This window comes from Drosophila albomicans, chromosome X (genome assembly GCF_009650485.2).
Source record: "Drosophila albomicans strain 15112-1751.03 chromosome X, ASM965048v2, whole genome shotgun sequence".
NCBI classification, from domain to species: Eukaryota; Metazoa; Arthropoda; class Insecta; order Diptera; family Drosophilidae; genus Drosophila; species Drosophila albomicans.
Genome location: NC_047627.2, coordinates 14,649,479 through 14,666,621, shown reverse-complemented (window position 1 = coordinate 14,666,621; position 17,143 = coordinate 14,649,479). Strand labels below are relative to the sequence as shown.

At 37.9% G+C, this 17,143-nt stretch overlaps 1 protein-coding gene across 1 annotated transcript; it reads right to left on the bottom strand.

Moving 5' to 3' along the window:
• Positions 1-423: 423 nt before the first annotated feature.
• LOC117563391 (phospholipid-transporting ATPase IF) lies at positions 424-7,606 on the bottom strand. Its single transcript, XM_034241727.2, has 10 exons — positions 7,120-7,606; positions 5,962-6,169; positions 5,764-5,889; positions 5,158-5,704; positions 4,331-4,745; positions 3,477-4,261; positions 2,132-2,634; positions 1,245-2,058; positions 801-1,127; positions 424-736 (listed from the first exon to the last, which is right to left on the bottom strand). Exons 1-10 carry the CDS (start codon positions 7,351-7,353, stop codon positions 523-525), a joined length of 4,173 nt encoding a protein of 1,390 aa, XP_034097618.1. The 5' UTR covers positions 7,354-7,606; the 3' UTR covers positions 424-522.
• Positions 7,607-17,143: the final 9,537 nt, after the last annotated feature.

The following is a 17,143-nucleotide window of genomic DNA, read 5'->3' as shown; positions in this document are numbered from 1 at the left end:
GGGTTGCAATCATAAATACAAATATTAGCATTATTGAGGTCAACCCCATCGACTATAGGGTAACCTGCTTGGAATGTGAATTCGAACAAAATGAGATTAGCAAGCAATTTGTCGAGTTGAACATTTTTGTTCACCCTCCCTAGAATACTAGTAACGCTAGCTAATTGACAATGCCCGTAATTTGCAGGGAATTCTTATCATAAATTGCGCAGATAAACAATACAAATACACAAAGAGCCAGTCAGACATATATGTAGGACAGACAGACACATGTCTACAGAACATGTACTACACATAGAGAACGCCCCTGATTCTTTTTACTCTCACATCAGTTGTGTTTAAAATGAGAGAGAGTTGGTCTCAATTCTTTCGCCAAGCAAAAAACACAACATCTTGTCAACAAACAATAGTTTTTTTCTTAAAAAAAAAGCAAAAAAAAAAAGTAGATGTTGTGTATGTACATAAGTGTAGGGCAAAAATAAATAAATAGATCGTATAAAAATGATGAACTACAACTAAGTATTATAAATAGGTCGACTCGAACTTCTTGCGCATCTGTAGCTTGCGTTGTTTTCCGGGGAAAATGCTGAAGCCTTTGATCTTTAGAGCCTTCTTCAGCATTCGCAGCGTGAAATCGGGCAGCAAACTGGCGATGACCGTCACAAAAATGTACAGCCATACGGGCAGGGAGGCCAGTAGTTTGTTGTACGCCCAATATATATCCGTATCGAAATCCCTGCAAAAGTCAAACATAAATATTATACAGTAAATATACATTTTTGAAGTTTTAATTCACTCACAGATTGATAACGTTGTAGATGACAGTCGTAACCATAAAGGCAAGTATCGAGAGCACCAAGGTCGCAATATACCAAAACGATAGATACAACGATTCCAGCCACAATTTCAGGTTCACAATGATCACCAATGCCCACATGAGTAGGGTGCCAAAACAGGAGAATGCGACCGTCTGGCCGCCATTAAGTATGACATTGTTGAACGAGAAGATGCAGAAGGCAAAATAGAAGATGATAACCGAATGGTAAATCGCAAATAAGGTCCACATCAGGAAATAGGGCCAATGCAGTTGCTTGTTATTCGTGTTCTTCTTGTACAGCTTTGGATTTCTGCAGAAGACAAAGGTGATAACATTTCAATAACAGCAGAAGCAATAAGGCAAGCTGATGACACCAATTTATATTTGGGAAACCTTAATAATATGTCAGACATAATTCGCTACTTACTGCATAAGGACTTCCTCGGTGTAGGGCTTCTCGGTCAACGATATGAAGAGAATGGGCAGCGATGTGTAGATCACATTGTAGAGGGTCAGGAACAAAGAATCGTAGACGGACGATGAGGAGAAGAGTGTGTGGAATTGAAACAGAAACATGATGCCCATGAACACAATGTTCTTGTAGAAGAAGTAGAGCACCAGCAGCGACAGACGCACGCTGTGATAGTGACCGTGGACGAGCAGCAAACGCTTCAGCATACAGAACTTGGCAAAGGCAAAGTCCGCACAGCGAGCCGCTTGCCGGCCCTCGCGTCCCATAATGCCGATGCCAATGTGCGCCTCCTGGATCATGGACACATCGTTGGCGCCATCGCCAATGGCAGCGGTGTTGAAGTTCTCGTTGGATGACTTGATGAGGGCCACAACCTCGCTCTTTTGCAGCGGACTGAGGCGACAGCAAAGCACCGCTGTGCACTTGACAGCCACGTCACGGAACTCTTTGGGCGCTTCGGTCAGCGCAACGCTCAGACTCTTGCCATCGATGAGGAGAGCACACTCCTGTCCAATGCCAAAGACAATCTCACGTTCGAGGACATTCAGATGGACGAGCAGATCATCGCGACTCTTGCACTCCAAAATGATGTACTTCTTGGCATCGGGCGGAATGTGGCCACAGGAGAGAGCAATGTTAAGTGCGGTTTCTACTTTGTCGCCTGTTAGCACCCAGATCCTAATTCCAGCCGCCTGCAGGGACACGAGCGTATCGGCCACATCGTCCTGCAGTGCATCCTCTACAGCTGTGGCGCCCAGCAAGTCGAGATCTATCAAACACATTCGAGTCACGTTAACGCTCTGAAATTACACTATGTGTGCACAGGCCTGAAGATTACTCACCACTTTCAATCTTTGAATAGCATTCCTCGCTCAGCTGCTTGCGGTTCTCCAGCGAGCTATTCGCCTGCGCCAGCGAGGTGATGAACTCCTGATGCTCCGCCTCGGTAATCTCTCGCCTGGCAACGGCCAGAGTGCGCAGACCCAAGCGTGCAAAGTCACTGATATGCGCATCCGTCTTGGTCACCATATCGGCCGAACTATTCGCGCACAACGGAAACACATAGCTCTCGGCGCCCTTGGTGTAGATCCACTTCTTGCCGCCCTCATCTCGCACAATCACACTCATGCGCTTGCGATCCGAGGTGAATTCGAGCACATGCAACCGCTGGAATGAATCCTCTCGGTGCTTGCCGTTGTGCAGAGGTCGCTTGTAGTCCACGTGCGGTGGCACAATTCGTACGCGCAGCACCTCGTCGTCGTCGCCTGTGTAGACGAGGCCGAGGTTGGCGCACGCCTCCACCAGGGATTTCTCATCTGGGCTGGAGGCCTGGTAGTCCAATAGGCTGTGCAATGGATGGAATAAAAAACGATATTAGAAACAAATCGAAGAGCTACAGTCGAATCCCATATATAAAAATCTTTGCAAGCAGATCGAGTGGAAGTGAAATAGTTTAGGGAGTTAAAAAGTTTGGAACGATCGATAACATAACATCCTGAACAATTTTGGATTGGAAATACCGATTATGAAACAGACAGTTAAGACACCGTTAAAGCTCCTAGCAATGAAACTACTTCAACAGTTTCATATTGGAACTGCGGACGTTGCAACAGCCGAACAACAATTTTAATTTGGAAATGGGGAAATAAGTAAGCAAACCTTATTTAAATTGAAAATTTAGAACATACATTGGAGCGATTATAACGTGAGGAAAGAAGGGTAGTCAGAGTAATGGAGTTAGGAGACTGTTGCACCGACAGGGAATCAAACAACATGTGTGATTTTAAATTGGTATAGGGAAATGAGTAAGGAAACTTTCATTAAATTGAAAATACTGAAAAATCATCATTGGAGCAATTCAAACATGAGGAAAGAAAGGCAGTCGGATTAATGGAGTTAGGAGACTGTTGAAGCGTCTGGCAACGAAACAACTTAAACAATTTTCTGTTGGAACTGCGAATATTGAAAGAGCTTAAACGACTATAAAAATTATAAATGGGAAAAAAAGTAGAAAATCCGTATTAAATTGAAAATATAGAACAAGCGTTTATAAAGTGAGTAAAGAAAGGCAGTTGGAGAAATTGAGTTAGAAGAGTGTTGGCAACTCGCAATGGAACAACCTCAACAGCCAAACAATGTTAATCATTGTCAGTAATAGGAAACACCTTGGCAACTAGAAAAACATACCACAATGTCTGCTGAATCTCCTGTTTGCGCCGCTGCGATTCGGCGCGAATGAGCATCGTAGGCTGACGTGTAAAAGTGGGCGCCGCGTAAGACTCGCGGGACGTGTTGCTGCCGACACGCATTAGACCGCCAATGGGTGGCGTCATGTTGCCAACCGGATTGGACAAATAGGCGCTGGGCGCTCCGTACGAATGAACGCGTCGATGACCCAAAGCAGCAGCGGCCGTCTCGCCAAACTGCGGCAGATCACGTTCCGATGTGGAGCGCTGGAATTGCAACGAAATGGGACGCAAAATGGGTGGACTAGGCAGGCCACTGGCACCGGCATCTGCACCGGGCAAGCCATTCGTTGGCGATAAGCTGCCTGGCTGCGTCTCACCGGCAGCTGCAGCATTGTGAATCTTATTGGAGCGCGCAAAGTTGGGACTACGCTTGACCACCTGCGGCCGCTTGCGACGCTCCACTTTACTCCAGCTGTCGTCGGCCAGGAGCAAAGGATTCACATCCGATGAGGTGACGGTGGCACCATTCACGCCATTCGGATGCGCCGACAGAGAGCTCTCAATCGTATTGCTCACATTGTTGAGCTCGCTGTGCTGACTAGAGTTTTGACTCTCCTCGGTGATATCCGATATCGAATACATTTCCGGTGGACCAGATTTGATCGCGTCCTGTTTACTGCTGGCATTCTCCGGTGGCACCTCGTCAGCTGTTGGTGTGCTAGTATCTGCCACCTGCACAGTGTGGCAAATGGCTAAAGCCTGAAAGAAGTTCTTCTGGTCCCGCTGAAAGTAAAGATCGTCAAAGAGTTGGTCAAATGATGCTCCTCTTCGCTCAGCTTAATTCGTACTTACAGTGAATGTATTAATGTCCGACAGCGCTTTGGTCTCCATGTCCTCCAGCCGCGTCTTCTTATACATATATTTGTTGCCCGCAATCGAGCACTGCTGGAAGTTCATTTCGTTCTTAGTCAAGGTGCCCGTTTTGTCCGAGAAGAGTATGTTGATCTGGCCCAGTTCCTCGTTCAGATTCGATGTGTTCACCACACACTGTTGATCCGTCTCCTTCTCATACAGCTCGTGATCCCATTCCATAAACGAGCTGCCAATCACACGCTGCAACTCGATGGTCACATACAGCGAAATAGGTATCAGATAGTTAAACAGTATCAAAAACGAGAGGTAATCCTGCAGGAACTGCCTCACGCTATAGCCATCGTCAGGCGGACCCAGATACGTCAGCTTGGGTATCACAAAGAGCTCATTATAACTGTTGAAGGGCATAAAAAGTGTAAAGGTTTAAAGAGGTAAACGCTTTTGAGACATTACAAACTATTTGAAATAATTTTTACTAGCTATTCCTGTTGCTTTACCCAAAGGCAATGCTAAAATGATCTTATGGGAAAACGAATAACACATTTAACTCCCTCTCCTATTTCTCTATGTTACAAGAATTGCACAAGACTTCGTATAGTTAAGCTAAGACATTACACTATAGAGTAGTATATTTAAAAATCTTTTTAACTTTAAACCTGTAATCAAACTATCTGATTCGGATCATAAGAGAAGATTTCCCTACACAACGTTAAGATGAGACGTAAAAGTTTTGCCTTAACTTAAAACATTCTCTGCACTAAGTCAACTAAGTGAAAAGTAGAACAGAAGTAAGGATTAACACTTACCGCTTTAGGAAATAAAGCAAGGTAACAATGGCGATTAATGCTATAAGTATAAATATAAGGAATCTGTTGACGTAGGTCTCGCTGGAGGCGGTCTTATTGCGAGTGAGGCGACTGTTCAGCTGCAGTTTGGTCGTCATGCCCGTGTAGATCGCACAGCCGATCACACACTCCGTGTTCTTGACGCGCGAACCACGCAACAGAACATTCTCGGAGGACAGCGGCAGGACGCGTCCCTCACCACCGGCCAGCTCGATTTTGCCATTGAAACTATATAAATCGGTGCCGGGACTTTCGCACTCAATGGTGCCCAGCTTATGCATCTCCTCGATGGGCACCGTCGGCAGATCGCGTGGTATGGTGAGGATCTTCAAATTCGACTCGCCATCCAAATTAGCGGTGGTAATAAAGCATTTGCCATGCGGATCTGTTGAACGCAACAACACCAGATCGCAGGGGACATCGCAATCTCGCTCGACGACAACCAAATCGCCGGCTGCCACATGCTGCGATTGCACAATGGCCTCGACGCCATTCTTTATGATGGTCACTGGAAATTAACGTGAATTATAATATTATAAGAAATGCAGCGAATATTTCAGTGCTTACCCGGCGATTGGTTGACCACATTATCAGTTCTATAGCGAAGCACATCTTCATATCCCTGTTTGGCGGCGGTAACAGCGATCACAAAGACTAAAGGCAGCAACGAGGTCATTGGCGATACAGGACTGTCTGCAAAGGTGTTGTTTAGGCATTGATTTAGTAATAAATAGTGGATAATCAAAGTGAAGTTAGTTGGCTTACCGATCAACAACGATATGATCGTCATGACGAGAAAGTAAAAGTTGGCAATGCGTCGAAACTGTTCCAACAGATTCTGCGGCAGAAATGTGAGCCATGTGTATTTTGTGGACTTGATGCGATTTTGATTCTTTGGTTTTTTCTTCTTGACATCCTCCGAGCCGCCGATTTGTATTTGTAGCCAGTCATTTATTGTGCTAACTCTGGAGCCCTGCAAGTCAAATTGAAAAACAAGTTAGTAAATAGCGTAAAGATTCTTTGAGTACAAACATTTTCTTAAATTTAATCAATACAAGCGTAATATATTTTATTTTTATAATACAGAAATTAAGAGTATTGTTAAGTCTTTAGGAAATGAGCATTTCTAAAGCACATGCATTATGTTTTTAGTATTTGCATTTTACATTTATATATTTTATTAAATCTTTTTTCTTTCTTCAGAATGCATGCAATACAATTCTTTAGTATTTACATTTTATGTTTATATTTAATTAAATTTTGTTGCTAATTCTCTAGCATGCAATACTATTATTATATTACATATTATTATTATATATCAGCAATTAATAATGATAGAGTAGAAAACTATTATGTTAAAAGTAAAGAAATACTTTATACATAATACATATTAATAGAGCCGAAGACTATTTTGTTAAAAGTAAATACATACTTTAAAGTCAATTTTTTTAATTATAAACACATTCTATCATATTGTTTTCAATTTCACTCTCAAAGTAATAATTGTATTCATTAAGAATTGCCATTGGCTTCCCTTTTGAGAATCAAGTCAAGTTCAATATCAAAAGTTGAAAGATCTCATCATAATACTCGTATTTGATTTAGTATTCACATTACGTATACGCCGCGTTGATTGAACGTTTTGTTAGGCAAATACATATACTTGATTGATATAGGTTCTTTTTCCGTCATGCTTGGAGGTTATTTGAATTAAAGCAATGCTTGGGAGAATCTGTTTGGTCAAACATCTGTGCGTTGCGTTTGGTTAGCAAAAAGGTTAATGGGGTTAATCAAATAGAGAAATTCTAAGAGCACTTGTACTCATCAAAAGTTGTTGTGTTGTGCATTGCGCAATGGGTCAATGTGAGATATTGTGAGAAAGTGCTGTTAGTTCTCCAGAAATACTTAGTTTATGTGACGCACCTTACGCTGTTTCCAGACGAACGGCTCTTTGAGATAGCCCTGTGTTGTCTCCTGTTCCCTCCAATGATACTGATGATGATGATGATGATGATGAACATGATGATGATGGCGATGATGCTGATGACTGCGATGATGTTGGTATTGATAATGATACTGGGAATGCGGCTGATATCTAGTACCAAATTGATCGATGCGCCGAAAGCCGCTCACATAGTCATGGCCAAAGAAATTCATTGTCTAACATCTGGCTGACAACAAACCGAAGCAGTTCAACCTTTGTCGTCTCTCTCGTGCATAATTTGTGCATCTTCTCTGAGAAAGCGAGAAATGTGGAAGGAGAGGGGCCGCGTCAGCGAAGAGGAAGGCGACACTTGCGTTCTTTGATTGTCTCATGAGTTTGTCAAAGAATCCATTAAATTTATTTTTGTTCAATCGTTTATTCTGAAATTGTTTATTTCACACTTTTTCCTCTTACGATATGCGATTTACGATATTCGCTTTAAAAATGTTTCGGGGTTCTTTTGTGTGATTTCCATGCAACTATTTGCTTTACGATATTTCCACAAAATTAGCTTTGCTTTTACAATGCCGCCTAAAGCATTTCCCATTTAGAATAAAGATAATTTTTAGCTTAGTCAAAACTCGCGAAGAATTGTCGTGTCAGAATTGTGAGGCAGAAATGATATTGTTTTTTTTTTTTACGATATGATAAAAATGTTTGTCAATAAACAAGTTGCGCGCACGTCACTTGAAAATATTTAAACAGTTCGATATATTTCAGATATGATATTAAAAAATACGATACACGATGCTCAGATGATCGCAGCTTTGATTTGCTTTTTTTTTAGTTTTTATCTATTTTATTAATAACAAAATGTGCGAGATGCCAAGTATGGTATACGATAACGGGCATCAGTTTAAAAGTTCGATATATTTCAAATACGATATTCAAAAATACGGTATATGATGCACCTGTTGTTAGCTCGCAGATGTTCGCGGCTTTGATTCTTTTTTTTTTTTTGTTTTTAGTTTATTTTTTGTATTTTGTTTATAACAAAATGTGCGAGATGCCAAGTACGGTGTACGATAATCGGCATCAGCTGCTCTTTACGTGTGATCGTTTTGTATGCATTTGCTGCTGGGCTTTTTCTTACTTTCGGAATTTTTTTTTTTGTATTTTCTACGTATTTGTAGCGACTTTTTGCTGTTGTTATGATTGTTATTGTTGCTGTTGTCAGCACATTAAAAAGGTATAACCTTAAAACGATGTTAAGTGGGTAATTTTAACACTTCAATTGAACAGTTCTCTATGCACATACAGCGTGTATTGTGTATCGTGTATTGACGTACTACGATGAGTGTATTGTTCGCGTTCTATTGTTGTTATTGCAATATCAGTTCAGTTCAGTGTTTAGTGCGTGGTATTTGTTTTTCGCATTTACATGACTCTTGTTTTGAGGGGTGGGGGATGGATACATAGATCGAACGATTTTTTACACCGGGGCGTCACGTAATGGAGACTTGACGTTTTTGTGTTCCATTCCACATCGTTCCGCTGCACATTTGCTGTTATTCTAACTAATTATACACATCCAGCTACTGGCTATTTCTATATGTACATTGTAAAAGTGTCACAGTCACTATACATAAATCACTCAAGATCGATGCGACGTCGTCAATCGTTTGTTGTTCACCGCGTTTCCCAAAGTTCCCATCACCAGAGATAGATACAGAGAGAGAGAGAACTGTCGAAATAAGCGCTACGCGTTGCGATGTGCACAACTTAAAGCCCGTTCTCACACTGAGTTTGCCTCAGATGATATGATCTGCAATTCCCCATTCCCAAAGCAATTCCCATTACGATTCACTCCGATTCCGATCGCCAGCTGATTTGTGAATATGCTCTCGAATTTGATTGATGAGCTTGTCTAGCTATACGTCTATTTGGGATGTACGTTAGACGATGTCGAGCACTCTTCATCAACAGCAATAGTTGTAGTTGAGTTCTTCTTCTCTGTATTGCCGTTTGCTCGTCTTTGTCTCTTCGCGTCGTCTCTCTGCGACTATTTAGTTATGGGAGTTCAAAGTGCAGGCTTAATTTGCCGGCTCTCGTCAAATTTGTCGATATTCGACTTGGAAATTGAATATATTCACATTGAATTGCCCGACTTTTCGCATTGCTCTTTATTTCAGCATCGACTCAAACTGTTTTTGCTTATATCTTATCGCATTTCAATTCGTTTATTTTTGCGAATTCTGCGAATTTCTAGTTAAGCTGATTTACAGCGTATCATTCAGTTGTGCAGTGCTCGCTTCTAGCATTTCAAAGCATACATTTCTGCCTCATTTAATTGAGATATTTCAGTCACAATTTGTTGTATAGCTATCATAACACTTATTAGCATAGACGAATTAAGTAAAAACAATTAAGAAAGCTACAGTCGAGTGTACTCGGCTATGAGATACCCGCTAACCATTTTGAACAAAATCAAAATATTGCGGCCTTATTCATAAAATATACCTCGAAGTTAAGAAAAATATACATTCAAGATATATCAAAGGGTGTACAAAATACTAGATACCTATAGCTACATTTCGTATATTGTTGTTGTACTATTTTCAAAATATACCATACGAGTGTCAAATATGGGCATTTCTCAAAGTCGCGAACGTACGTTCGTACGAGATAAATTAGAAAAATAAAATCGAAAACAAACGTTTCCTGAAACTTTTTTTTACTCTTCGATAGCATTTGTTTAGCTCTTTGGTTAGTGTAAATTATGGGGCTTATCGATTTTTAATTTTCAAAATATTGTCAAAAAACATGCGGTCGCGAACGTACGCAAAATGGAAGTCGACTTTGGCTTAATACAGTAAAATGCAAAACTCTGCGAATTGAGGCGGAATATTTTAAAGAAATAACTTTACTTACAAAGTAGAATCATGTAGCTTTCTATTAAGTCTACTCCCAAGAAAATATCTCCATTTATTTATTTTTAATTTAATTAAGTTCCGGTCGCGAACGTACGGTCGCGAACGTACGATTTTTCCATGTTGTTTTATTAATAAAATTTTTATTTTTACCACAACTTTTTTTTATTAATAACTTCATATTTCATAAAAACAAAACAAACAAACAAAACAAACTCAATTTAATGTGTCTAATAACATTTAAAAGCAAAAAAAATAAATTTTTATTAAATATGAAATATGTACTGAAATTTATTAATAGCAAGAAAAATATGTAATAAATAATAAGTAATAACTAACAAGTAATAAGTAACTGCAAACGACATAGTTTTCAAAAACAAAAACAAAAAAAAATTTTTTTTTTTTAAATCCATGCGACGCTAGTAAAAATCGACATATGCTTATAGGTAAGGTCGCGAACGTACGCTACTTTGACAATCAATAAAAAAAGATTGGTTTGAGTAACCCCAACGATTTTTTATATTTTTAATATATATACCAAAATCACTTAACACGAGAAGTTTCATTCACCTGCTTGCACTTATTGCGGAGCAATTACAATGAAATGATGTTTTTGGTCGCGAACGTACGATTTGAAAATAGATAAGAAGCAAAATAAAAATAAACAGTTGATTGAACATATTTTCGCTCACTTTGCATTTTTTATCTTATTATTGGATTGCTATTAAGAGATTTGGTAGAAAAAGAGCAAACATATCATATGTTTTCTTTGTGAAATAATAAAACATAAAAATGCATACAAAAGGAGCTAAAAGAGAAAAAATTACATTTTTTCAGTTTGCAGGCAAATTTTTTTATAAAAACAACCGAGATATGCTACGGATCCATTGTATTATAAAAATTTGGATATTTCTTTATGACATTATACAAAAAAATACGATGAATGTGAAGATTTTTTTTTCGGTCGTGGTTTACCTTTCTTTGAGAATTGCCCATATACATTTGGTATATTGATATAGTTCACTTACAAAATATACCATAGTGTGCAAAATATACCATATAGTCAGCCAAATCAACTAAGACCGAATAGTTTTTCTTGAAGAAAACGAAAGTTTTTCTTAAATAACGACTACTTATAATAACTTCTCTGATCGCAACCAAACTTTAAGAAGCTTCAGCTTCAAAATTACGCTTGTTATTCGATTTTAATCAATTGGCGGGGGCGGAAGTGGGCGTGGCAAAAATATGAAACAAGTTTTGCTTTGTGTCCAAACATAACAAGTGCTGTCAGAAATAAATTATTGCTCTATCTCTTATAGCCTCGAAGACCTAGATGTTCATACAGACAGAGAGGCAGGCTCTTTATCTTGATTAAGAATATATATTTTTTGTATAAGGTCGTAAATATTTCTTCTGCCTGTTACATACATTTCCTGAAGACACAAAGTTATAATCTCCCTAAGGGTAGTGGGTATAAAAACGTAAGTGTGGAAGAGTTTTACTTCGTTCAGTAAAAACGTATAATAATATATAAAATAAATTACTTTGATTACTCTATATATCTAGACATGATAATCAGAAATAAAGACAATTAAAAATTCCACCAAATAAGCCACAAAAACTCGATGCGATTTTCTAGTTCTTACAACACTTTGATAGAGAGTTTAATATTAAAAGTCTTCTTCAGCAGCTTATCGTTGATCTTTAACTTGAACTGATAAATGCGCTAGCAATAAGAATGGTGAGCACCTTATATAGATTTATATACTATATTTATGTATATTCTTTCCTGTCTTACTTTACTTTATTAACTTGTTTTATTTTCTATTTTGCGTTGCAGATACAACTTTCTTCTGATATTCTGCAAGAATATTTACGTCTTTTAGTTTTAAGTTGCAGATCGAATTGCTCAATAAATATAAAGAATTTTATTTTCATTCTAAATATGTATTCCAGTCAGGTTACGAGTAATACTTTTATATATAGGAATTATCGAAACCCGACAGTTTGCGGAGCGATTAGAGTAGTTGGCGGTAACGAAAGCTCAAGGCAGCGATTGTGGCAAACGAATTCGAATTGGAAAACGACTGAGTGTGTGTGTGTGTGTGTGTGAGTACGAGTGTGAGTATGAGTACGAGTTTGAGTACTCATGCTCGCAGCTGTTTGGTATGCTTATTATACATAGTTAGGTAGATAGGCAGACGTAGGCGTCCCGTCCGTCCGTCTGTCTGTCCGTCCTTCCGTCTGTCCGGGTGTGTCATAGTCATATATCAATTGGCCACATTTAGTGAGTGATAATACGTAGATAATATTTTGGTTACGAACTCTTCATACAGAAGATTCGACACCCAGCGAAACCAATTCAATGTCGCAATAAACACAATTCCAATAGAATTCTCTAGTTTCATCTTCTTCTTAAAATCCTCGAGATATCTCATGATATCTCAACAGTAGATAGATAGATAGATATTGACATAAAAAAGGCTTACTTCAAGTGAAACTTGAATGAAAATTATGCAACTCACCCGCTTGCCACAGAGCTTTTGATACATCTTATCCACCACAAAAAAATTGACTTAATCCAGTCTATAAACAGCGGCGTCGATTGTATATAACGTGATGTTTAAACGTGATTTTGCGCTATTTTGTTCGTTGAGGATTTACGGATTCTTGTTAGTAGAATGCGCCTCGGTTGACGAATGAATCGCATGCTACTAAAAACTAAATGCTGACTGAGTACTGAGTATTGTATTGTGTGTACAATACACTACAACAATTGCGCGAAAGGCTTCAAAAATGAGTCGACGACGCGCTCTTCTTATCACAAATAGCCGAATAGTGGTCGAAATGCCCGAATACAGCCGAAAACCTACATATGAGCACACCAATTTTGGAGCAATGTGTGAATACCAATCGATCTCCAGGGCAAACGTTAGCACTTAAGAGCACCGACAATATAAGGAAACTGAAAAACTGCAAAATAAAGGGAAACGAAGCGAAGCAAATCGATTCCAATGAAACTTGGTATCAGAGCAGCGATTCAAGATTGCCTTCTGGCTTCTTTATCAACAGTTGAGAACCTTCAAGTTATATGGTTCAAAAAATAATAATTACACAAAGCTACGCGACTGTTGAATACCCGTTAGACGATAAGAAACCCGAAACCCGAAAATCGTATAGAGGGAGAGTGAAAACAGACGTTTTATATTTGACGGATATAGTATCCCGCTAAGGTTATTCATTCATTAAATCGATATTAAAAATCTTTTTCTATTTTGGTTTGTATTCGCACTCAACTCGCACTCGACTCGCGCACTCCCAGCCACAATATAGTAAACGCAATCGCAATCTGTTCGCTTGATGGCGACTGTTGTTAATCCCACAACATTGCCGGCTCTCTCTCTCTCTCTCTCTCTCGATCTCTCTTCCTGTCTCTCTTTTGGTAGGTTGTTTCTCTTGCATATCGTATCGTATCGGAGACCGTCAAGAGTCGAGATAAGATTATGATAGTATTTAAGTGTCGCAAGCTGACTAATACAGTTAAAACGCCTCATGCCATTATTTCTACGAATTGATCAACATATTCCGCCCTTTACCCAACAAAAAAAAAACAAAAAAACAATTGGGAGAAACAAACACTAAACTCCTAATCAATACAAAGATTAGAGCGTCAGAGTAACAGGTGAGGTGGTGTGATGTCATTATTGCTACTTCAATTGGTACTTCCCAATTCCAATTTATGAATACCCTAAATACCCTTAACAATCCGCGATTCCTAACCTAACCCTATACATATACCGCCAATCAATTTGAATTTCACAATTCGAATGTTACATTTTATCAGCGGGCAATATTTCGGATATCTGCTATTCATAAAATCTTTATTAATCTTTAATGACCCTTCAATAAAGCCACAATTGCTCCAGTTATTTATATCGTTTCTTAACCACAATTTATCGTTGCATACTTCGTGGGGAATCCGACAAATTTGCAAATTGACGACAGAATTCTTGCCACTCCCAGAGTTATCTTAATAGATCTGTAAAGAAAAATAATCTTTTGGGAGCGCTAGCAACTACAAAAAGTTGCAGCTAATCGACTACTTAATACCCTCGAAAAAAAATGTCAATCAAGGAATTGATTACTATGTAAAAATGAACTTGTCATTTGCATTCCTCAGTATCTACTCCGATTCCAATTTATGTTTATATAAATAAATTGTATGAATCATAAAAAAACTCCAGCCTTTTTTATGCCTAATCCCCCGTAATGAGTGATTGTCAGTAAAGTGTACGATAGCCAGGCGCGCAATGAACACAATTTTTCTAACGGGTTGTTGGAATTCAAGAATAAAAATCAAAAATAAACAAAAAATAGTAAGATAATATTTATAAAGAATGAATACATTACAAATAATATTTATTTATTCTTCACCTATTTTAGATATTTCATAAACAGAAAAGAGTTCTCAATTTAAAATAAAATACATTCTCTGTAAAGCTTTAGAACTTTTTAGAGGGTATATCAAAGTCGAGCACTTTGCAGTAAAAACATTTTAAGGTAAACAATTTCCGTACACGCTTTGTTTGGTATTTCCCAATTGAATCAATTAATTTTATAATATATAAATAGTTACACAAAAAAATTGAGGGAAATTCAGAATAAACACGAGAACTGTAATTATTGCGCACAATTTTTGAAAGAACTTATGAAAAAATGCACTATGAATATATAAGATTGATAACTCTTTTACAACAATTAAACTTGTTATCAATTTACGGTTATTTCTTTGATGAGTGCAAAAAAAAATGTATGCCAAAATATTATTTTGCACTTTAATTGGTGCTAAGAAATGGTTCGATTCCAAGGTAATCAAAAGAAAGGATATACAACTTTATCTTGAAATTATGGTTATAATATTGTAGGTACTGCTATTTTAATGAACATGGCTGTATATGTAAATATATTATTATATATATTTGTCAAGTTTAAAGTGGATTTTTTATAGGCACTGCTATTTTAAATGTACATATATGTAAATATTTCAACTTTTTGTTAAATTTGAAGAAAATTCATTGACGGATTATATTCCCTAATGGTAAGATTGGGAAACAAAATATAAAAATGTATTTGATTACCTTGGGGAATATCCATATACAACATTAAAAACACATTTTATTTATTTGTAAAATTTGCACTTGAAAATAAATTGAATTTTTAGCTGCAATCACTTCATTTGGAAAGACTTATGAGGAGAGAGCACGTCTCTAGTTGTATCTACATCTAGATTAGTGTAATTATGGTACTTGAAATTGTCACTTGTCACCGACGTTGTAATCAGTTTTACAACAGAACTAAAGGTACTCGAAATCACTAGGATAGATAGTGATAGTAATGTGTTTTTATATTTTCTATATACATATATAGCATAATTTGTAGCCAACTTTAGCGATATGTAAACATACCATATTTGTTGTTGTGTGTTGTTGTTGTTGTTGTGTGCTTAAGCGTAGATTTCTTGAGTATCGGAAGAGCTATATCTTCGTTGTAGATCTATGAAATATGTATATATATATAAATCTATATATATTTATTGTATTACTAGTTGTTCACATGCAGCGGGCGAGTATACAAAACAAATGGGAAGGAGAAGCCTTCCTTCCACGCGCAAACTGATCTATCGGCAAACTGTCGAAGAATTGTTGATAGCGATAGTACAAATCATGATGATGTGACTGTGTGCGTGTGCCTCTGTATGCGTGTGTGTGTGTGTGTGTGTGTGTGTGAGGCGCACACACCTACATGCATACGTCAAATATATCAGGGGTATTAAGGGTATATGTACATATGTTGATTGTGATATGCGAATAATTTGTAATATCGCGTCAATTTCATACTCTGGGGTCACACGTATCGAAGAGCGCAACCGAGTGCGGTGCCAGAACATTTGCTCTAAAGATATATACTATATACACAATATATATCGAAATAATGCTTAGAGATAAACCAAAGAAACTTTCTGCAAAGAGCGAGAGAATTGTGTCGTCTAACGCTTTGCTCTCTTAAACTCCCAACCGGCGACTATTACGAATTATTATTATTATTTTTTTTTTTGAAACGAAACCAAAGAGATAAAGTCGATAACAATATCTTATCTTAAAGCATTGAATCATATATGTATACGCCGCACACACACACATACACACCCAGCGAAAGAGAGTAAGATAGAGAGAGAGAGAGCAGAAAACCCAAACAACAAAAACTTGACTCACGGCCATTCGCTGTGTCCGAAAGGCAAAAGCCGTTGAGCTTTTGAATTCGGGTTTGCGCTACGGTTTGGGAAATTTTCTTCTTTTTTTTTTGTATAGTCATAGACTGAATAATTATATAGCTTATCGGGAAAAACGTCATCCCGCATATATCCAAAGCAAACAAACTCTAAATGCACCATAAATAAGTCAACTTTTGAAAAGCTTATTATTATTGTGAATATTAGAGAGTAACACATTTTAAAATTATTATATCAAAAATCTTTTAAGTTGAAAAACGTAAAACCTGTAAAGCACTTAATGCGTGCAAAACCCATTAATAGTTATTTTATTATATTCAATTATTTACTTTGAGCATAGCATTTGGCATGTGAATCAGACCAACCCATGTTAAGGGTGAACGCCCAACTGATTATTTGAGCCAGATGCGTCACCCCAAACTCAAAACCATATCGAAGAGGTCGCCATATCTTTGGCACTTAGTCAGTGACATCGTTGAACTATGCTCAACGACTTGCCAAGTGTGATCTAGTGTGATTAAAGAAGTGCGAACAAGTTTGATAACGATTGAGAATGATATTTAAGGCTAAAAATACAAAAAAGGGAATTCAAGTTGTAAAAAAGTTGTAAAAAGTTGAATAAAACAGCATTTCAAATTGCACCACAAAATTTCAGAAGTGTAGCTCAACGCAAAGCTCAGTTACTATAGATTGCAAAAGATAATGTCGTCACTTGTTGCACACTTCCTGCAAGTCTAAGTAGCGTTCGAAGTCGAAGTCAAAGTCAATGACCAGAACACGACAATTGCTTACTGGCACTTTGCC

Excerpts from the sequence above, each read along its gene's own strand:
- LOC117563391 (XM_034241727.2), bottom strand. The coding sequence starts at position 7,353 with ATGAATTTCTTTGGCCATGACTATGTGAGCGGCTTTCGGCGCATCGAT. Across the intron at positions 5,705-5,763 it reads TGTGGTCAACCAATCGCCGG|TGACCATCATAAAGAATGGC; the intron begins GTAAGCACTGAA and ends GTTAATTTCCAG. Across the intron at positions 1,128-1,244 it reads ACCGAGGAAGTCCTTATGCA|AAATCCAAAGCTGTACAAGA; the intron begins GTAAGTAGCGAA and ends TGTCTTCTGCAG.